General features: G+C 45.2%; 1 protein-coding gene across 1 annotated transcript; it reads right to left on the reverse strand.

Annotated features, from left to right (window-relative positions):
• Positions 1 to 264: 264 nt before the first annotated feature.
• mix23 (mitochondrial matrix import factor 23) lies at positions 265 to 23,814 on the reverse strand. The gene is made up of 5 exons (XM_086101306.1): positions 23,742 to 23,814; positions 16,516 to 16,641; positions 9,553 to 9,699; positions 9,412 to 9,471; positions 265 to 885 (listed from the first exon to the last, which is right to left on the reverse strand). The coding sequence occupies exons 1-5, from the start codon at positions 23,790 to 23,792 to the stop codon at positions 835 to 837; spliced, it is 435 nt and encodes a 144-aa protein (XP_085957432.1). The 5' UTR covers positions 23,793 to 23,814; the 3' UTR covers positions 265 to 834.
• Between the last annotated feature and the right edge of the window lie 81 nt (positions 23,815 to 23,895).

Genomic DNA, 23,895 nt, shown 5'->3' on the forward strand with positions numbered 1-23,895 from the left:
AGCAAAAACAAACAAACAAACAAAAAAGTCCCGGTAAGCTTCTATCTGTATTAGAAGTCCCTATACCGAAAAGTTCACCTTATTTATTGAATGACCCTTTTTTGTGTGTGTGTGTGTGTGCGTGGATTGCCAAATCAAATTGGAGCAGATTTGCAAAATTGCCACCTGGAAAGAAATATTATAACAGAAAAAAATGATAATGTCATCTTAATTTACTCACAAATTGACTTCGGTTGGTCCCGGTTGAATTGGACACCAAGCTGATTTATTTGCAGGAAGCCATGATTTATTCTGTGTTAATTGCAAGAATGGATCCAACAGCCCTTTCTGCCATCTCATGGAAGTGCGTTTTCTGGCTGTCACAATCTCACCGGCAAAGCTCGATTTAGATATATTTGTGTGTAAGGAAGAATCATTTTCAGACAAACTAGGTAGAAAATTTCCCGTGGCACTCCTGATGTAGGACACGAGTGTGCCATGGCACCCCAGTTGGGCATCAGTTGGGTAGGATGAGCTGATTGAGAGTGGAAAAGCATGCCAGAAGTCTTCTGTTGATGCGCGACTGCACTCTGGTGGTGTGCTTGATAAAATGCATCCTCCCTGCACACTCTGATTGCCTTTGAAACAGTGCAGTACAGTATATTCTTTTTGGGAAAAAAAACCCCAAACAAAACATAAAACTGGAAGGTCATTCAAAACACAATCATCGACGACGGAAATGAGTGAAACAGAAGCGCTAGAGAGAGACATCTGAGCAGTCATTCTGGAGCCAAGATGGCGGTAGCATGGTCACAGTTTCTGGTTCGGTCTCAGTGATTTGGATGGAACTGAGCATCATTTCACCTTGGGAGGCGTGAAGTGTATTCGGCACCTTTCGTTAAAAACCTGAAACAGAGAGTGAAGATTTTAGACTGTGACAATTTCTCAAGGGTTTAGCAAGGGTTTTACTTCCTTTTATGGACCATGGCTCAATAGGAAGAAAAGGACTTGATTCTTGGTTGTCTGCAATTGGTGTTGTGCATTTGAGCCGATTCGTTGGTGCTTTTTGACAAGTGAGGGATTATGTACCGGTAGATTGCTCCGTTAGCTTCTCGGAGGAGCTAGGTTTCTTTTGTTTTGTTTTTGTGAAAATGGGAAATATCGGTGCATGCTTGACCAAAAAAAATCCCCCAAAGGATTCAACGGTAGCGATTTGCTCTCACCGGGTTTCTCCATCCTGCTTTGGTAACATGGTTTGATAAGGACAAAGGAATTTAAATCCATCTGTTTGACCAGAGTGCAGTCGCTGACAAGTACACTTGCCTATCACACGAACCAAACTACACACAAGCACACACACGCAAAAAGCACAAAAATACACTTAGTAACTCAGCCCTCTGCAAAAATTGCCAGCAGTGTGCGGAATGTTTTGCAGAGAAGTGTTCCTCGAGCCGGTCCTTGGCCTAGAGGACCGGCTCGAGGACCGAGGGGCGGTCCTTGGTCCTCGGCCTTGGCCTCGGAGTCAAGTCCTTGGTCCTTGGCCTTGGCCTCGGGAGTCAAGTCCTTGGCCTGGGCCTCGGATTGCCGGTCCTCGGACACAATGAAGGATTAGAGCCTCGAATCCCTTGTATAAGGACCGCAAAAATCACGAAGGAATCTAATAAATTCCATCACAGGAAACCCATATTGATGGATTACCTCTGGCGCTTTAAGAGGAGCGGGTCTGCCACTGATAGGTAACAGTTAGCGCAACGTATAAAGAGCGGCATCACAGTTAGTTTCAATCACGGTTTGTTGCATTCGCGATCGACAGTTTAAATAGCGTGTAAAGCCTTTCTGTAACAGTGGTGTCTTTTATTTCGTTATTTTTGCACAGTCGTCACGTTTGTGCGGTCGCACTAGAATGTTTATTTGAACCAAGTAATTTGCGTTACAGCTGGAGTCAATAATGTCGGCAGTTCACTTCCGGGTTTGGCCGTTGGGATTTGGAGTCCTTTTGCTCGATTCCAGTAATGTTTGCTGAATGCTTTCTCATGTTTGGAATAATGAATATTGATAAAACATAGTTTAAAATCATGGTTGATTTAATAAATTTTTATGATTATTGTGAATTTGAAGGTATTAGATTAATTAATGTAGTATTAGTAGGAGTGGTAATAATAGTAGTACTCAGAGAATGTTTAGAGATCAGCCATCTCGTACCTCTGCGTCCCGCGTCCTAGATGCATAATTTTCCCACAGGACGCACAGTTCCAAACAATGTGCGTTTTTGGGACGCAAGGAAATTTCTCAGTCAAAACAAATAAACAAACAAAAAAACTACGGCAAGCCTGAGGATTTCACAGTAACAATCGTTACCGGTAGCGTGTCGTTTCCGTGTTTTTCACGGTACCGAAAAATAGTTTAATTATAAAAGTCCCCGCACTTGAATTGACTGTTTGATCCATGCGATTTCACTGCGCCTGTATGTGTGTTTGTGATGTGGTGTGGTGTGTGAGTGTGTTTCTTCTAATTTACTTTCGTTTCGTTTTGTTTTGTTTTCAGTGTTGAGGGGGACACAACAGATGATGTTATGTGCGCATGCGGGTTGTTATTTTAGTCCGCAAACTGAGGAATCGCGCGGATGAAAGTTTGAGATGGTGGCGAAAAAAACTCACCAAGGTCTACTAATTACAATACAGTAAATAATCCCATCCCTGGAATTCTATAGAAAGGAATATCCTTCACCCAGAATAAAAACTTATGCATTAACATTTTGACTAGATATTACGTGTTACCGGAAGTTGCGTAGGCGGAAATTCCACAACCCGTAACCCGGATGGAGACGTCATGCCGCGGGAGCTTAAATACACGCAACACCCACCCGATGCGACGGAACTGACTGACGCTAAAACAAGTTTTCACTTCGTGTTTTTCGATCATCAGATTCTAAATGACGACGTGTAAGTGAGTTTTTATTGCCGTGCATTTTACTGTAATTGTGAATGATTTTAACTTTATTCACTTATGTCCTGGAGAACGCGGCACTATCTTAAAAGCAGCACCCACTCGACATGACCGAAGAAACGTGTTCGCTTCGCCGTTTTCATTCATCAGATTCGAAACGAAGACATGTAAGCGACTTTTTATTGGCGTGCGTTTTACTGTAATTGCGAAAGATTTTAACTTTATTCATCGCATCGAAACGTAGAAGAACTGTAACGACTGGAGCGGAGCGAGTGAAATGGATCCGTTTGAGCAGGCTGGACACAAAGTTAAAAAGATCCAGCACACACTTGGAGTCGGAAAGACGCAAATTTACGAAACTTTAAAAAACAAGGCATCGATTCAACTCCTGATGACAAGCCACCATCCATCAAGGAAGCAATGCAAATGGCAACAAAAATCCTTCAGTATGCATAAGAATTACCAGACATCAGTGATCAACGGGACAGTTACTTGCAACTCGCAAGAAAACTGTATGACACGCAGGCAAACATTGTCATAAACCAAAGAATGCATCCAACAAAACAATCCAAAATACACATTTTTTTCCCAAGACAGAAAAAAATAAACATTAAAATACTGTATGTATTTTACTGTTGTGATTTTTTTCAACCTTTCTTGCGGAAATCAGTCTGAGATATGATCCTATCCTCCTAATGGGGGATTTTAATATCCATGTGTGCTGTCCGGAAAAAACGCTAGCAAAGGACTTCTTAATAATAATACATCACATTTGCAAGCACCTTTCATAACACTCAAGGACACTGTACAACCAAGAGCAATAATAAAACACAGATAAAATAATAAACAAAGAAAGAAAGATTTAAGGTGGATAGGCAAGTCTGAATAGGTGGGTTTTGAGCTGGGTTTTGAATATGGAAAGAGAGTCAATATTACGAATGTTGGGAGGAAGTGAGTTCCAGAGTTTGGGGGCAGAGCGACTGAAGGCTCTGCACCCCATTGTACTGAGACGGGCAGAGGGTAGAAAAAGGTGGAGGGAGGATGAGGACCTGAGTGAGCGAGAGGGAATGGAGATTTGAAGAAGATCTGACAGATAGGGGGGCGCAAGGTTATGGATGGCTTTGAATGTATAGAGAAGTAATTTGAAGTTGATTCTAAATTTGACAGGAAGCCAGTGGAGCTGTCGGAGGATGGGGGTGATATGATGGAAGGAGGGGGTTCTCGTGATGATCCGGGCTGCTGAATTCTGAACAAGTTGAAGTTTATGGAGGAATTTTTGATGGACACCGAAGAGGAGTGAGTTACAGTAGTCGATACGGGAAGTGACGAGACTGTGAACAAGTGGTGTGAGGAGTGAGTGAGGGACGGAGGCGGTTTATATTGCGACGGTGGAAATGAGCGGACCGGCTAATGTTATTGATGTGGGAGTGAAAGGATAGTGAACTGTCAAGGATGACACCCAGACTCTTCACCTGGGGGGAAGGAGATATAGTGGCATTATCAATTATGAGGGAGAAACTGTCGGCTTTGTTTAGAGTAGATTTGGTACCGACGAGTAGGAGTTCTGTTTTATTGCTGTTTAGCTTGAGGAAATTATGGGTGAACCAAGATTTGATTTCTGAGAGACAGTGAGAGAGGGATGAGGGTGGTAGAGAAGCGTCGGGTTTGCTGGAGAGGTAGAGCTGGGTGTCATCCGCAAAGCAGTGAAAGTGTAAGCCAAATTTGCGGAAAATGTTTCCAAGCGGAAGGAGGTAGATAATGAAGAGGAGTGGACCTAGGACAGAACCCTGGGGAACACCAGAAGAGACGGGGAGGGATTGTGAAATAAAAGAATTAAGTTGAATGAACTGAGAGCGGCCAGTGAGATATGAGTGGAACCAACGTAGAGGGGTGTTGGTGATGCCTATGGTAGAAAGTCTGTTGAGGAGGATGGGGTGAGAGATTGTGTCGAAGGCTGCACTCAGGTCAAGGAGGATGAGGATGGAGATTAGGCCAGAGTCTGCTGCCATGAGAAGATCGTTTGTGATTTTTATGAGGGCTGTTTCAGTACTGTGACGGGGACGGAAGCCGGACTGGAATTGTTCATAAAGACTATTGTCGGTGAGGTGGGAGTGGAGCTGAGAGGCGACAGTTTTCTCAAGAATTTTAGAAATGAAGGGAAGATGGGAAATGGGGCGTAGGTTATTGAAGTCATTGGGATCTGAACCGTTTTTTTTCAGGATTGGGGTGACAGCTGCAGTTTTGAAGAGCATAGGAACAATTCCAGTCGACAGAGAGGAATGGATAATGGCTGAGATGAAGGGATGCAGAGAAGGTAGGCAGGATTTGACCAGAACTGTGGGGAGGGGATCGAGCTGACAGGAGGAAGTCTTGGATTTAATGATGAGGTCTGAAATTAATGAGAGATGGGGGAGTTCAAAAGAAGAGAACAGTTTGCAAGGGGTGAGAAGGTCAGAGGAGGGGAGAGGTAGAGGAGCCCAGATGCTGGTGGATTTTGTTGATTTTTTCGTTGAAAAAGAGGAGAAGTGCGTTGCAGGTGTCACGAGAATAAAAGTGAGGTGGTAGGGAGTCAGGGGGTTGAGTGATTCTGTTCCAAAGAGAAAAGAGAGTCTTTGTATTTCCAGCATTGGAGCAGATGAGTCCAGAGTAGTAATGTGATTTTGCTTGAGAGATGGAATCCTTGTAGAGGGATAGTTGAGCTGCATAGATGTCCTTGTGAGCAGTGAGACCAGTTTTCCTGTAAAGTCTCTCAAGCTGCCGGGTTTGGGATTTCAAGGAACGGAGATGAGGGGTGAACCAAGGGGCAGACCGAGTAAAAAGGACAGAGCGGGACTTGACAGGGGCGAGCGTATTGAGGATGCTGATGAGACCAGAGTTATATCGGAAAACCAAATCATTAGGAGTGGAATCAATGTCCGGAGTCAGGGTGGTTAGCCATGCAGTAAGAGAGTCTTTAATATTACGGTAAACGATGGTCCGGGGTGATTTGGCAGTTGAGAGCTGGAGCGTAATGTTGAATGAGATAAGAAAGTGGTCCGTTATTGGAAGTTCGTCAGCAGTACAGTTCGAGGGGGAAATACCAGAGCAGCAGATCAGATCCAGGGTGTGACCTTTGATGTGTGTGGGAAAATCTACAAATTGATCAAAACCAAAACTGTTAAGTGAAGAAGTGAAGTCAATGGTGAGAGGAAGAGCAGTGTTGTCCATATGTATATTAAAATCTCCCAGGATTATTACATTTGGTGACAGAGAGGAGAGATGGGTGAGGACAGCAGACAGTTCATTTAAGAAGTCACGGTGGGGTTTGGGGGAGCGGTACACTGTGACAATAATCGTGCGAATGGATCCGGATATTTGACAGGCAAGGCATTCAAAGGAGGTAAGTGGAGGGAGAGAAACCGGAAGTACTTTCCACTTCTCGCGGTATAGTATCGCGAGACCTCCTCCGCGACCAGAATCACGGGGCTTGGAAATGTAAACAAATCCCGGGGGAGTGGAATCGTTCAGCTGTGAGAAGTCCCCGGGAGTTTGCCAGGTTTCATTTAAGCAGAGAATGTCAAGCTTACGGTCCGTGAGGATATCTTGAATGAGATTACCCTTCCCAGTAAGCGAACGGATGTTAAGTAGCCCGAAGTTGACGCCGGCAGTCTCGCTGCTGCGGGGACCGTTAGCCGACCTAGCCAAGCCGGCTAACGCACGATGGTCGATGGATCGGCCGGCGTTTCTGGATGGCCGACGGGAGGAAGACCAGAAGGAGGTGATGGTGTTGGATCGGTTGAGGCAAAAGCCCCGACGAGACCCACGGTGAATGTATTTCCGGGAAGGAAAGCGAACGATGTCCGGGAGCAGGTGTAGAGCAGGAGGAGGGCCCAGCCATTGGAAGCGGAGCCTAAGGAGCTCAGCCACCGAGTACTGGAGCAGACCCTCGACAGGTCGATGGAGGAGCGACAGGTTGATCCACAACAGTAGAACCCAGACACAGGCCCTGCCGACCCCCGTCACGGGGCACAACAGAGCAGAGATGGCACGGGGCCTGGTCCGAGAGCCGAGCAGGTAGGACGCTGAGACGCCGGGACGAAAATAGTCGAAGATGGTTGAGAGTGCGAAGCAGGCGTGGATGGGGGCTGGAGTGGAATGACTGTGAGATGATGATAGTGATTCCATGCGAAACAGTAAAACAATCGAGCGTAAAAACACCGTAAAACACAAAAGTTTGTGGGAGAGCAGCGGCAGCCAAAACACGCCAGTGTTCACTCAACCCGGAAGTCCCACAATGCAGGTAGGGGAATTACTAAGACTTATCGACTCTTTTAATTTCGTGCAGTATGTGACCAGCCCGACACATGAACAAGGACATATTTTAGACCTTGTCCTTGCTTATGGTCTACCGGTGTCAAATCTGGAAGTCCTTGAAAATGGGATTTCTGATCACATGGCAGTTTTATTTGACGTAGTCTTATCGCATGCTGCTGTGAAATCTGCCGCTCCTAGTTGTAAACGCCAAATTTTTAACCCTCGCACTGCTAGTCGTTTCTCTGATGCCTTTAATAACCTTTGCGTACCCTCGTCTAACACAGAGGAACTCACCTCTTGGTTCAACTCATCATGCCGTGCCATCCTGGATTTGGTGGCTCCTTCAAAAACTGTGCTCCCAAAACCTAAACCCGAGCCATGGTTTAACGACATTACCCGCGTAGCTAGGCAGGGGTGTCGCAAAGCCGAACGCAAGTGGAAAAAAGACAAATTGCATGTCTCTTATCAAATTTGGAAAGACTGCTGGCGTAACGACCAGCTCACAGTAAAAGAGGCCAAAAGAGAATATCTGTCAGACCTTATTCAAGCTAACCGTCACAACCCATGCGCACCATTTAAAACGATAGATTCTGTACTCAAACCCCCTCTGCCTACTTGCTCGGATTCTTCACCCGAGATGTGCAACAGATTCCTTCAGTTTTTCATTGATAAGGTCTCTACAGCTAGGACTCCGGTCTCAAATACCGCATCTGACCCCTCTGTCCATGTTCCATGTTCAGCTGTGCTAAATTCTTTTGTCCTGTGTCCTGTGTCCTTGGCGCTTTTGGAGGATGTAGTTCGCCAGACGAAGCCATCTGGCTCCCCTTGCGACTCTCTTCCCCCGCACTTCTTTCAGGAGGTTCTCCCGAGTGTTGGCGCATCAGTCTTGGATATCATCAACAGCAGCCTCTCTTCTGGTGTAGTTCCCCAACAGTTTAAACATGCTGTGGTCCAGCCCTTGATCAAGAAACCTGGTCTTGATCCAGATGTGCTGTCAAGTTTCAGGCCCATTTCCAAACTGCCTTTCATTTCCAAAATTCTGGAAAAAGTGGTGCACATGCAGTTGAAATTTTTCTTGGATGAACATAACATCTTGGAGGTCTTCCAGTCAGGTTTCAAGACGATGCATAGCACGGAGTCAGCCCTGTTACGTGTTTCTAATGACATCCTCCTGGCAAATGACTCTGGAGACCACGTGTGTCTAGTTTTATTGGACTTAACTGCAGCATTTGATACAGTGGATCACAGTATTCTGCTGACTCATTTGCAGCACTTGGTGGGCATTGGCGGTAGTGCTCTTGAGTGGTTTAGGTCCTATTTAGCTGACAGAACCTTCTGTGTCAGCCTTGGCTGCTCTGAGTCACGCACTGCTCCCCTTTCATGTGGTGTTCCACAGGGCTCAATTCTGGGGCCTCTGCTGTTCTCGCTGTATTTGCTCCCATTGGGTTCCATCTTAAGGAAACATGGTATTCCCTTCCACTGCTATGCAGATGACTGCCAGATCTATGTCCCACTGAGCAAGAAAGACACCTTCTCATTAAGGCCACTCCTATCCTGTCTGGAAGAAATCAAAACCTGGATGGCACAAAATATCTTGAGATTCAATGAAAAGAAGACAGAGGTGATATTGTTTGGTCCCAGTGGCCCTTGTACATTCCATCCTGTAGACTTGGGCCCCCTGTCTCCTTATCTTATGTCAACAGTCTCAAACTTGGGCCTTAAACTGGACAGTGATTTCAAACTCGATCGGCAAATTGGTGCCGTTGTTAAATCCAGCTTCTTTCACCTTAGACAGCTGGCCAAAATAAAACCTCTCCTCTCACATGAACACTTTGAGACAGTAATTCATGCCTTTGTCACATCCCGGCTCGATTACTGCAATGCCCTTTACTTTGGAGTCAGCTAGTCCTCCATTAAGCGCCTTCAGCTGGTCCAGAATGCCGCTGCTCGCCTCTTGACTGGTACTCGTAAGAGGGAGCACATAACTCCTACTCTGGCATCCCTTCACTGGCTCCCCATTCATTTTAGAGTTATTTTCAAGATCCTCTTATTTGTTTTCAAATCTCTGAATAATCTCGCGCCACCTTACCTCTCTGAGCTCATCCGCCCCTACACACCTACACGTATATTGTAATATTGCACAGCGTGAGTTGGTTACATTATGATGGTGGTTGATTTTATTTAATTTCTTACCTTCAGACTTCTATCATTGACGACTTCCTCAACGTTCAGCTCTGACTGCATAAGCTTGAGCTGGAGAAAAAAGAAAAGATTGATTCGCGACCCCGAAGCGGAAATCATGAGTGTGCGAATGTTTTTTTTCAAAAAGTGTACTTTGGTTTGCTCCTTCCTGAGCTGTTTGATGAGAGTCGTGTCGGCACTGTCTTTTGCTCTTGCCTCTCGCAGCTGCGCCACCACCTCGGACGTGTGCGTGATGCATCCCTTGATGGCTTTGTCCCGGCTGAGATGGGCCTCCATCATCTGCGTTTCAGGGATGGGCATTCAAACAGAACAGTCCAAAATGCTTCATTTAAAAAAAAAAAAAAAAAAAAATATATATATATATATATATATATATATGCGGCTGGATAGCTCAGTTGGTAAGGCATCGGTTTGGTGTACGGGAGACGGCGGTTCGAATCCCGCTTGGTGCAAAAATGAGCACTTAACACCATCCAGTGTGGGTCCTTGGGCAAGATCCTTCACGCTAATGCCTACCTCATACAATGATGAGAGACAATAAAACGAATGACATGCCGGCTCAGACGTCGCCCGGCCAAACAAGGTCTGCGTCAGGTGCTGAGGAACCAGAGCACCTTGATGAAAAATGGGCTACTGGAACAAAGCGGAGATGGGCTACATGCAGAGAATGTGGACTAAATGTTTACTTCGAAACCCACATTCAAGGTTGACCACGAAACAACAAGTAGCTCAGTCTTCCAACATCCACAAACGGTAACTGCTGTCACAACTTTAGATTGATGAGGTACAACGCAGGTTCCATGGTGAAGGGCCCCAGGCTGCCAGATCAGAGGAGGCGGTCATACCAGAGATTGGGATGCCAGCCCCAATGAATGAAATGCTGAGCTAGGCAGCAACTGACCTGAAAGCTAAGATCATGGCGAGAATGAAAGCTGTGCAACCTAGAAACCGATCACAACGACTATGTGAAGTACCACCTGAAAGTCTCATGGAAAGTGTGAATGCAGCACTGAGGGCGATCCCTACCATAACGATCACGGAAACCAATGAGTTCATATACGCGTCAGAATCAGTGATCCTAGAGATGCTTGGCTATAAGAGCAACCATGGAAGCCATGAGATACGTTACCCACCATGGAAAAGACGGTTGGAGGCGAAGATCAAGGCGGCTCGGAAAGATGTGAGTCAATTGACGGAGGCCCAGAGAGGTGTGATGAAAAGGCCGACACCTGAGAGGTACATCCAGATGACCATACCTGAAGCACTCGAAACAGCCAAACAAAGGCTCCAAGCCTTGTCCAGCCTAAAGCCTAAAGCGGTACACGAAAGAGAATGAGGCCAGACAAATAAACAGGCTGTTCGCAACACAACCTGCGAAAGTGTACGCTCAGTGGCAGGGTCCTAACAACGGAGCTGACCCACCAAGACTGGAAACTGAAAGGTACTGGAAAGGCATATGGGAGAAGGAGGTTGCACATAACGGCAGTGCACAATGGCTGGTGACCCTGAGAGAGGAGCACAGCAACCTCCCTGAACAGAACCCAGTTACCATAACAGTGGCAGACATACAGGAAAGAGTCTCAGATATGAAAATCTGGACAGCACCAGGCCCGGACTTGGTCCACACCTACTGGCTAAAGAAACTCACAGCACTCCATGAGCGCCTAGCAGCACAATTTGAACCAGCTGCTGAGGGATGGGACTCACCCAGGATGGCTAACCGACGGGCGAACGATCCTGATCATGAAGGATCCCTCAAAGGGTGCAGTCCCATCCAACTATCGGCCAATAACCTGTCTCTCCACAACATGGAAGCTCATGTCCGGCATCATTGCGGCTAAGATAAGTGGACACATGGATCAATCCATGAGCGAAGCACAGAAGGGCATTGGTAGAGATACCAGAGGAGCCAAACATCAGCTCCTGGTTGACAGAACAGTCGCACAAAACTGCAGGTCCAGACAAACCAACCTGTGCACAGCCTGGATTGATTACAAGAAAGCCTATGACTCGATGCCACATACATGAATCACTGAATGCTTGGAGTTGTACAAGGTGAACAGGACCCTAAGAGCCTTCGTTGCGAACTCGATGAGGATGTGGAAAACCACACTTGAAGCCAATGGCAAGCCACTTACCCAAGTGTCCATCAAATGTGGCATATTTGTGGTAAATTTCCCCAGTGTGGGACAAATAAAGGTTATCTTAATATACCAAGGTGATGCACTCTCCCCACTGCTGTTCTGCATAGGACTGAACCCCCTAAGCCAAGTAATCACCAAGACAGGCTATGCATACCACCTCAGAAATGGAGCTACGATCAGTCACCTCCTCTACATGGATGACGCTGGAGACCACGTGTGTATGCTAAGAGCGAAAGGGACATAGACTCCCTGATCCACACAACCAGGATCTACAGCAGCGACATCGGGATGTCATTCAGACCACGGACGTTAAGACCCGAAAGCTCTTAACCATGCATGGAGGGTTCCATCCCAAATCCAGCACCCTGAGACTGTACACAAGCCGAAAGGAAGGAGGACTAGTGATGTGAGAGCCACTGTCCAGGATGAAACATCCAAGCTCCATGAATACATCAAGGAGAAGGCTCCAACGGATGACGTACTCAGAGAATGTCTCAGACAATGGGGAACAGAGGATAAGGTGCTGGAAGAGGGACCATCATGGGAGTACAAGTCACTACACGGGATGTACCACCGGACCATAACTGAAGTGGCTGATCTCAAGAAGTCCTATCAGTGGGCTAGAGAGGGCTGGCCTGAAGGACAGCACAGAGGCACTCATCCTGGCTGCTCAGGAGCAGGCCCTGAGCACCAGAGCCATTGAGGCCCAGATATACCACACCAGACAAGACCCAAGGTGTAGGTTGTGCAAAGAGGCACCTGAGACGATCCAACACATAAGTGCAGGGTGTAAGATGCTGGCAGGGAAAGCCTACATGGAACGCTATAACCAGGTGGCTGGCATCGTCTACCGAAACATCTGTGCGGAGTATGGACTGGAAACCCCAAGGTCAAAAGCGAAGATCCTGTGGGACTTCCAGATCCAGACTGACAAGATGGTAATGGCGAACCAACCAGATATTGTGATCATAGATAAAGGGCAAAGGAAAGCCGTTGTAGTGGATGTCGCGGTCCCAAGTGATGGAAACATCAGAAAGAACGAACACGAGAAACTCGAGAAATACCAAGGGCTCAGAGAGGAGCTGGAGAGAGCCTCACTTGGGGCAGTGACCCCCAAACTAGATGAGTGGTTGCAACAGATCCCGGGAACAACATCGGACATCTCAGTCCAGAAATGTGCAGTGCTGGGAACAGCAAGGATACTGCGCAGAACCCTTAAGCTTCCTGGCCTCTGGTAGAGGACCCGAGCTGAATGAGGGACGGACACCACCCGAGGGGTGAGACGAGGATTAAAAAAAAAAATATATATATATATATATACGCTTTACGGCACTTGATGTACCAAAAAAATGATCAATTGTCACCACGATTCATGTGTCCAACTCAAGCTAAGTTGATTGACAGTTAAATCCAGTCAATGGGTGAGCACCCAATGTGTGTGATGATCATTCGTCATCTTTCTGAGTCTTTTTTGACACCTGCCCCAGCTTTTTTAGGAATGTGTTTCTGCCATAAAATTCGAAGTGAATGATTATTTGCAGGGCGGCCCGGTAGTCCAGTGGTTAGCACGTCGGCTTCACAGTGCAGAGGTACCGGGTTCGATTCCAGCTTCGGCCTCCCTGTGTGGAGTTCGCATGTTCTCCCCGGGCCTGCGTGGGTTTTCTCCGGGTGCTCCGGTTTCCTCCCACATTCCAAAAACATGCATGGCAGGCTGATTGGACGCTCTAAATTGTCCCTAGGTGTGAGTGTGGGCGTGGATGGTTGTTCGTCTCTGTGTGCCCTGCGATTGGCTGGCAACTGATTCAGGGTGTCCCCCGCCTACTGCCCGAAGACGACTGGGATAGGCTCCAGCACCCCCCTAGTGAGGATCAAGCGGTTCGGAAAATGGATGGATGGATGGATGATTATTTGCTAAAACCAATCAAATGTATCAGTTTGAACATGGAATATCTTGTCTTTGTTGTGTATTCAATTAATTAAAAGGTTTAATGTGATTTGCAAATTATTGTACAGTAATCTGTTTTCACTTCTCGCTTCTCGTTTTGCAGCTTTGGTGCTTCAAGGTTTTCTCCAAAATACTGTTAGCACAAAATAAAAATGTAATCAAAAAATAAAAACAAAGCCATATCGGCAGCCATTTTGCAGAAAGATGCGTTGTTTTCATGTTGATGCACGAGAGAGGTTTCCCTGCATGAGGTTTCCAGCTTCTCCCCTCAGGCAGGTGCTGCAGATCCATGCGCACCAAATCCAGCAGACACTTAAACAGCTTCTTCCCTCTAGCCATTAACTCCCTAAACAGTCACTGACGTAGTCACTCTTCTTGTACAACAAATACTGCTACTGGTCACTCTAAAATGGTTCAATGATTTTCTGCACCAACTGTACAAACTGTCATCGTATTGTATTCTACCACTGATCACTTTAGCTCTGCTTGATACTTTGCACATTGTCTCACAGTCGTCACTGGGTGGTACCACCGCACGACGGTTCACTTGCATTACGAAATGTCCTTACATACCTATTTGTCACGTCCTTGTTTACGATGATACTAATGCAGCGTGTTATACCGGAGACAAATTCCTTGTGTGTTCTACATACTTGGCCAATAAAGATAATTCTGATGCCAACTACTGAGATGAGTTGACTCAGAGCCTTTGTACACGCCAGTTCTGTACTGTACTTGCCACAGGCACACATACAAGGCGCATGATTGGTTCTCGGCGTGACATTGACCAATGAGAGCACGCGTGGATTTATCCCATGAGCTGATTGGCAGCTGCACCCAGCATTTTCCCTTGTACCTTGCCAGTCTCATCCACGCCGTTGACTGTGTCACATATTGTATCTTAGTGGTGTGTTCGCGATAACTTTTTGTTGTTGTTGTTGAAGCGACAACTTTCTTTGATTAGTTCAGCTGCACTTCAACACCTTGTTGCTGTTGAAGCAATGTGTCCAGGGTGTGTAGGTGAAAGTAAGCCCCGTCGTCCCTCCACAGAGATGGCACCATCAACAGGCACAATAAGATAAGATAAGATAAGAAAACCTTTATTAGCCTCGCAATGGAGAAATTCCCGATTCACAGCAACAAAGTTATGAAAGGAAGAAGTAGAACAACAAAATATAGGAGCTGCTGGAAAGGCAGCCACTCTCGCAGCGCCATTTTGAAGTCAAATTAACAAAAATAACAACACATTGGACACAGACAGTCGTGCAATCTTCACCACTTTTCTGCATACACTTTGTTGTCTGAAGCAGTTATAGATGAAAGAGGAGAGGATCAAACTGTCCTTTCACCAGTGGATCAGAGACGTCATGCTGAAAATGTGCATATGTCTGCTACAAGCTAAGTTTTGAAAGCAAACACGAAGTTGTAGCGTCCATTGACGAAAAAGAGATTGGCTCACATCTCCGGTCCCATGTAAATCCACTTCAATTCCAAGCCGCGACTCCCAGTTCCACATCCGCATCGGCGCTCCTTTCTTCTCGTCGTCGGCTCCTCAAGCCTTACATCCATCCAGCCGCAGACCGTTCAACAGCACCGATCTCCCCGCTGAACAAAGTGGGGCTGTGAAAAATGCTTCCCATTACAGGCGCAAGACACAAGCGCCCCGAGACTGTCCAGCGACGACAGTCAAATGGCGCCGACATTCCTCCCAGGCAAAAACAGTGCTGGTATACCCATGCTGCCGAGAAGGCGCAACCACCAAGCACACAGTTTCCTCCTTGATGAATGTCGTGGCCAAAAAATGCTGAAAAAGTCCACATCAGGTCCACACGACGTAACAACAAACACAAAGTGACAAAACAAACCAAAAAACAACAAAAAAAGCAAGGCTCATGAGAGCACTTGCCGACGTCTGCCAACTCGGGCGCCATCTTGACTTCAAACACAAGGGGGATTACATGCTCTCACACACCTGGGACACTTCAACGGTGGCAAGGGGCTGGTTCGCAGCTTAGAATTGTGGTCGGGGAGCCTTATTTTGAAGGTTTCCTGACCGGTTAGGGTTTTTTTTTTCAAGACATGTCACAAGGAAGGAGTGACAGACGAAGGCTGACGTGACGACCAAAACTGTCAGCCAAGTATGAGATTTTTTTTTTCCTCACTAAAAGAAGACTATAGTCTGATGAAAAAAAGAAACCTTAAACCTATTTCAACTCATAAAAAGACAAAGACGAACGTCATTGCGCTCATCACCATGTTTTGCTCCAAATTAAAAACCTCGGCTACACAGTCAGGGCCTCCAACAGGAGTCTCCGAGTGAACCTAAAGTCAGTACGGGTCAAGTGAGAGCCTTCTTCTACACCACCAACACAAGCCCCTTTACCTCTCCCAGAAAGCAATGTTGATAAATGTTAATTACTGTATATGGTTTTATAAATAAAGATTTATGTAAATACATCTACTGCAGTAATATTTGTCACACATGTTAATTATAAATACTGTTTACCCATTTTAAACATGCTGGTACTTACATACACATATATGACATTTCCTGGGGGGTAAATTCTGTTTTTATTTATGTTTAACACATACATAAAATATCGCAACATCATTGGAATTGGGTGTGTAAACTCCCTATTTGTATCAGTATTGAGATATCTGGGATGAACATTGACATATAATTTTGTCCATATCGCCCAAAGCTAACTCATGCCAACCTCAACCTTTGAAAATATCCGAAAGATCACCCCAATATATTGGATTTTATGCACGTTAAGCCTTTTCCTCTCGATTGGTACACACCACAGAGCTAAGAGTAATGTTTGAAAACTAGGAGAAATTGTCCCCAAAATTTGTGTCCCTCTCGACCCATACCGACTTCAACCTCTAAAAATATTAAAATGATCGCCACAATATTGTGAATTTGATGGGTGTGAAGCATTTTCCTCTGAATTGAAAAAGCTTAACGTTTAACAAACACACACGCATATGCACATTGGCACTCACCGAATCATACAGTTGCTTGCACGTTTGTGTAGCGTCCACCTTGCCCGAGAAGGAGACCGTGGGCACGGTGGTGTTCAGAGCGTGGACGATGCGATCGTCCATGGTGCGCATAAGCTTCAACACCTCCTGAAAAACATCACGAAAGAGCTGAAAGAAACTACCGTATTGGCCCGAATATAAGACGGCCCCCTCTTTTTCAAGACTCAAGTTTGAAAAAAGACTTTTTGAACACCAAATTAATTTTCATACAGAAAATAATAACAGTACATCTGAAACCAATGATTTGAGAGAAGAAGCATGTTATTTTTCCTCATTCAAATCTAAAGTGCAATCACATTCGTAAATGAATGGCTTCTGGTTTTTGAAATGTAAATGACATCATAACTTCTCAACTGCCGGTTAACCTGGCCGATCTTCGACCCACTTTTCTCCAGATTGTCACTACGTTTCTCCATTTTCTGTTATCCCTTCTATTATTTTCTTCTCTTTTCCTTCTTACCGCTATTTGTTTTATTTTTCTTCTTCGTGCTACCGCTATTTTTATTCCTCGTGGCAGGAGTTCACTTTGGCCTGGGGAGTCTAGTTCAGCATTCGCTTCAATGATATATATGGCGCCATATAGCGTCGTGAATGGGTATAATGTCTAGACCCCGAATATAAGACGACCCCCACTTTTTCAGTCTTATTTCAATGCAAAAAACACCGTCTTATATTCGGGCCAGTACGGTACTACCGAGAGCAACCGATCTACAAACCCAACTCCAGCGAAGTTGGGAAGTTGTGCGAATCATTAATTGAAAAACAGAATACAATGCAAATAATGTTTAAGAGGAAGATTCCGATATGCCGGACCCAGCAATGCAGAAATACCGAAAGCCACGACCGAGCAACTTGGGCTCTTCTAACACCTGAGCAGTGCCACACACTGATCGATTCGATGCCACCTCGCATTACTGGAGTAATTCAGGCAAAAGGTGCCCCGGCTAAGTATTGAATCCTGTACATCTACATACTTTTCATGTTTATACTTTTCGGTTGGCCAACATTTCTCAAACTCCTTTCTTTGTATCGTCTTATTAAGTATTATTCAAATTTTCTGGGACAGTGATTATTTTTTTTTGGATAGTTTATTACAAATCATCTACCATCTTTTCCGGACTATAAGTTGATCCTGAGTATAAACCATAAAATGCATAATAAAGAAGAAAAAAACCAGGTATAAATTGCATTGGACTATAAATTGCATTTTGGGGGGGAATCAAGTGTACACTATGCTAACTTTACATGACGCATAAACAACAAATGAAGAACGTGCCTGGTCTGCACATGTAACATATTAAGAGTTATTCAGATCACAAGGGCATAAAGAACATGCTAACAAGTTTACCGAACCATCACTGTCAATCCGAATAACAAAATCTTCTCATAACTACATCTTCATCCTCTGTGTCAGTTTTTAAGAACTCCGCGAACTTCGGAATTAGAAGATGTGGCGCTTCCTCTACTATGTCGCGTACGTAATAGTCAACGTAAGTTGTTTTTATCAGTGACCCTCAATGTTGAAGTATCACTATAGGCCTAGAGCACCCTCTTGTGGTTTAATGTATAAATAAAATGTGAAATGATATACAGTAATCCCTCGTTTATCGCGGTTAATGGGGACCAAAACCACCCGCGATAAACGAAATCCGTGAAGTAGCGACCAATTAACATATACATAAAGAAAAATGCTCCACGCGGGCCGTTGCGCTTGATCAGAGCGCACTAACACACACAGGCCAGCGATCCCAGGTGTGCAGCAGACGTGTTTATGATTCGTCAATTAAGGATGGTAGAGACCTGCTTTTGTTCTTATACGGCTCCTCTCTCTCTCTGGCGCGCGCACACACACACACACACACACTCGCGCGCACACACACACACACTCGCGCGCACACACACACACACACACACACACACTCGCACGCACACACTAGCAGCATCGTAAAAAACACTGAGACACTGAGACAGGCCATGACAGCCCAAAGACATTGACTGAGAAGGACAAGAACTGGGCAGATGGACTGAACCGTTTTTTCAACCGTTTCAACCAGTCGTCTGTCCCTTCCCCCAACCACCAACTGCAACCACTCTCACTGAGGACTTCTTCTCCTCCCCCTCCTCTTTCGACCAGCTCTCATCAACCCAGTCTGTCACCTGGTTCCTGCCTGTCCATCACAACAGAGCAGGTGAGGAACCAACTGAGGAAGATGAATGTGAGGAAGGCAGCAGGTCCAGACAAGATCAGTTCCCGGCTCCTCAGGACCTGCTCTGACCAGCTGTGTGACATTGTCCAGCACATGTTCAACCTGAGCCTGAAGCTGGGCAGAGCTCCACAGCTGTGGAAAACTTCGTGCCTGGTCCCAGTGCCCAAGACCCCCCACCCTAAGGAGCTGAACAGCTACAGACCGGTGGCGCTGACGTCTCATCTGATGAAGACACTGGAGAGACTCGTCCTCGCCCACCTTCGACCGCTGGTGAGCCCGGCACTGGACCCGCTGCAGTTTGCCTATCAGCCTGGCATTGGCGTGGAAGACGCCATTACCTACCTTCTCCACTCAGTGCTGTCACACTTGGAGAAGGCTGGGAGCACTGTGAGAATCATGTTCTTTGATTTCTCCAGTGCCTTCAACACCATCCAGCCCAACTTGCTGGGAGGCAAACTGCAGAACGCCGGAGTGGACCACCATCTCACAGCATGGATTACAGACTACCTCACAAATCGGCCGCAGTACGTGAGGTTGCAGAGCTGTGAGTCGGACAGGCTTCTCTGCAGCACTGGAGCGCCGCAGGGGACTGTTCTGGCTCCATTCCTGTTCATCCTCTACACCTCGGACTTCAGACACGCCACTCCAAACTGCCACCTTCAGAAGTTCTCCGATGACTCTGCGATTGTTGGCCTCATTACAGAGGGGGACGATCGGGAGTACAGGGGAATGATGAAGGACTTTGTGGACTGGTGCCAGCAGAATCTCCTCCAGATCAACCCTCTCACTCTGGAGGAGGTGGGCAACAGAAGGATGCTAACTAAGCTAAAAGGTATGATGGACAGTCCCTCCCACCCTCTCCAGCCCGCCCTGACAGCACTAGGTAGCTCCTTCAGCCAGAGACTGTTACACCCGCGCTGCAAGAAGGAGAGATACCGACGCTCGTTCCTACCAACTGCTGTCAGGCTGCTGAATAAAAAATAGCAACAATAATATTAATAATAATTAATGATGTGGAAAACAACTGTAAATAGAACTGCGATTTATCCATTTTGTATTTATATTGCACTTAATTGAACGGTGTTTGTTTTTTTTTTCTTCTTTCTGCCTACATTCTTGCTGCTGGAGGCTGTAAATTTCCCCAGTGTGGGACAAATAAAGGATATCTTATCTTATCTTATCTTATTAAAGATCAAAGAGTAACCCACCGTGATAAGACAGAAAGAAGATGCACAGCCAATCAACATGAACCCCTCCCCCCCTCACCCCACATGAACTGTATATGTTGCTCTATGTGACTCACTGTTGTTTTGCTGACTTTCACTGCTTCTCCCTGACCGTTTGCGGACTTCAAAAAAAAAAAAGAGAATATCAAAGCTGCGATAAACGAACCGCGAAATTGCGAGGGATCACTGTACAGTGAAAGAAATCTTTCACAACAGGGGGGTTTTCACTGTAGCGAATTTGATCTCAGATGTAAACACACACACACACACAAACGTGTGTGTACACGCAAACACAAACGTAAGTGTACTCTTTGTTTTTTTATTCCAATAGTGCATAAGTATGAGCATACACTTATGTGACACTTCATATTGTCAGTGTAGAAAGAAAAAAAGGGAAAGAAATTGCGAAATTTACAATCAGCATTCAGTTTCACTTCCATCAATTTCTTGGACAATGTCTTTTATTTTGATCACTTTTACCCTCTCTCTCTTCCAGCGTCAGCTTTTCTTAGCTGCTTGACATCCAAACATCCATTTTGTAGCCATTTTAGCAATGCAACGTTTTTGCTGCGTCTGAAACTAAAATAACAAATACTTCCTGGACTACTGCGCATGTGTAAACCAGTGTGGTGGTTGCTGTTGCCGTTTCTGAACGAAGCAGTTAGAGGTCGCTGTTGGATTAGACTTCATTGTAGTGAATGTCGTCACGAGGCAAGAGCAGAGAAATAGATTTCGTATAACGCAACAGGGATTTTTTTCATTGTATGGGGGGCAGGAAAGTGGGAATGGTGTGAATGCATGAAGAATTTTTCACAATAGGGGGTATTTTCGACCATGTAGGTTTCATTGTAGAGGAGTTTCACTGTAATACTGTATGTTAATCATTTCACTCATAAATCGCTCCAGAGTATAAATCGCACCTCCGTCCAAAGTATGTAAAAAACTGATTTATAATCCTGAAAATACAGTAAATTAAAATGAATTAACACTTGAAATGTATCCGTCATATGAAAAGATAAGACAAGAAAACCTTTATTTGACTCACAATGGAGAAATTCCCAATTTACAGCAGCAAAAATTATGAAAGGGAGAAGTAGAAGAACAAAAAGTATATACCGTATTTTCACGACTATAAGGCGCCATTAAAAGTCTTAAATTTTCTCCAAAATGGACAGGACGCCTTATAATGCGGAGCGTCTTTTGTATGCGCGGAGTTACAAAACCTGACTGACAGCGGACACGCTGTTTATATAGAGAAAAGGCGGAAGTGAGTGTGGACAGGCATGCGGCAAAGATGTCGGCCAATCAGTGAAGGGTGGGCGTGTATATATACATATATGGAGAGAGAGAGAGAGAGAGAGAGAGAGAGAGAGAGAGAGAGAGAGAGAGAGAGAGAGAGAGAGAGAGAGAGAGAGACGGCGGACGTGAGTGAGGACAGGCATGCGGCGAAGAAGTCCGCCAATGAGTGAAGGGTGGGCGTGTAAGTGGACGCTAAAGGGACGCCCCTAGCAGGTACCATCACCTGTATAAAGTGTGGCTATGTGCATTGTTGCAAAACAACTTCGGTTTTGGTTTCTAAGAACCACGAAAATAAATTCTACAAAGAGACACGCCTACGAAGCTCAGTTCAAACTTCAAGCCATCGGTTATGCTTTTGGCATGCGTGCCCATCTCACAGCAGCGGTGAAAAACCAAGTCAAGCAAATGAACTCTGACCTTGCCGTTATTCCCGGAGGCTTGACTAAAGAACTCCAACGGCTGGACATCGGCATCAACCGGGCGTTCAAAGTAAAGTTGCGAACGGCATGGGAACAATGGATGATCGATGGCAAACACAACTTTACAAAGAGTGAGAGGCAGCGCTGGGCGAGTTACGCCACAATTTGCGAATGGATTGTGGCTGCTTGGACGAACGTGTCTGCTTGCACTGTTGTTCGAGTTTTTGGCAAAGCCGGCATCATTTCTGTGGAGCCACATGGCAATGAGAGTGACTCTGACAACGAGAGGGAACCCGGTGTTTTTAATGGATTACTGGTACTTGCACAATTGTTCAATTCTGATACAGAAGATGAGGACTTTGATGGATTTCTGGGTGATGATTGATCGAAAAACGTGAGTACAATGTACGATGGCTAAATAAAATACAACCGAACTCAGTTTAACGTGTTAGCGTGCGCGCATGCATGCCGCATGTTTAAGCTGGCGTATGTTTTACCACTGTAAAACTGCACCCAATAATACAGTGTGTTTTGTCTATGTGTCAAATACAGAAATAGCACCCGTTATTCATGAGACTGCGCCCAACAATACGGTGCACCGAATGGTCGTGAAAATACGGTAAGTAAATATAAATGATAAAATATAAATACAAGCATATTCAAAATAGGTGATGTTTGTGAGTGGGGGAGTCATTGTGGAATGAATGTATTCATGACACAAGGTTTTCATGTTATTCAAATTTGTTGACAAGCTGTATATATCCAGATATAGCGCGAACTGTATTTACTAACATTGAGTTTCTGAAGTGTTTTGGAGCCAATGTGGTGATGTCCTTTACAGTACACATTGATGTTTTTTTTTGTTTTGTTTTTTTAAAGGGCCTGAGGGATTGAAGGTCACAGGCATTCAACGTTGGTTTTCTGCCTTACATGCAGTTATTCCTTTCGATTCTCTGAACCTTTTGCTGATATTATGGACCAGAGATGATGAAATCCTTAAATCCTTGCCATTGTACGTTGAGGAACATGATCCAGTTCGACCCTTTTATTTTTCAAATATTTATGTGATTTCATTTCATATTGCTCAATTTCTTTCCTCCTTAAATTTGTGGTAATTTTGTTCTGTACGTGCATTGATTTCTAATATTTGGGGCCGGGGGGGGGTTCAAGGGTTAAAAGCCATTATCGCTGTCCAGCAGGAATAATTGTCTGATTGTGGGACTGAGACTTCACAGCTGTATCCTGTGCATCCAGGTATTTACCAGGACTCTGTATAACAGGCAAAAGGATACACTCGTTTGACATATAATGTGGTAGCATGCCACCAAAAAAAAGCAAAGAACCAGCAAACTACACTTCTGAAGTTCATGCTAAATGCTCAAATCTGAAGCCCTGCGAGATTCACCAAGCGCTATTAAGTTTATTTTCAGGAAATTCGGGCTCAAGTGCAAATTGGTAGACTGCTTTCTCAGTTTGACACACCTCAAAAAAGAATGCTGTTACTGTAACAATCGTACCAAATCGGAATAGCGTATATACAATGAGACTTCCAAATCGAGAAAAAAACCCTCACGTCGGAAAAACTAGTGAAGAGCAGTTTATATATAATAGCGTGAGAATCTATACAAATGGACTCTCACGCTCTCTAATTTGCACTGGTCCCTCTTCAAGGATTCTCATTTTTTTCCGAGACGTTTTTTTGTTTGTTTGTTTGTTTCCCTTGCTCTCCTGGGGTTTAAGATAAGGGGATGTCGTTCGCATTTTTCACGTGTGGACTTGTTATTCTCATTCGTTGTACGTCAGCAATTACCTTCAAACATGTATAATAAATCGCTAAACATATCTCCGCATTCACTTTCCAGGGTTCTTCAATGAACTTTCTACTCGTGATCCATTCGGTTCAGAAAGGGTCAGTGTGGATGAATTATGTCGAAAAAGGGGAACGACCTCGAAACTGTCTCGAGTTGGATCCTTGAAGGTCGCCTACCGAGTGCAAGAAAGCTTACCAGAACGAACAAAAAATATTTTCCAATTACCTGAAACATGGAAAAGTCCTCACAATTTAATGCTGCGTTGGGCGCCGCCATAGTGGACCGAGCGGTCCTCTCTTTCAAGGGTGTTCAACGCAAAGCCTTTTGTGTCGATGTATCTTTTTTCTGCTCACTTGAACTCACTAGAATCAAATATTTG

Source organism: Hippocampus guttulatus, chromosome 21 (assembly GCF_054856545.1).
Source record: "Hippocampus guttulatus isolate MCC_2025c chromosome 21, RoL_Hgut_1.0, whole genome shotgun sequence".
In the NCBI taxonomy this organism is placed as follows: domain Eukaryota; kingdom Metazoa; phylum Chordata; class Actinopteri; order Syngnathiformes; family Syngnathidae; genus Hippocampus; species Hippocampus guttulatus.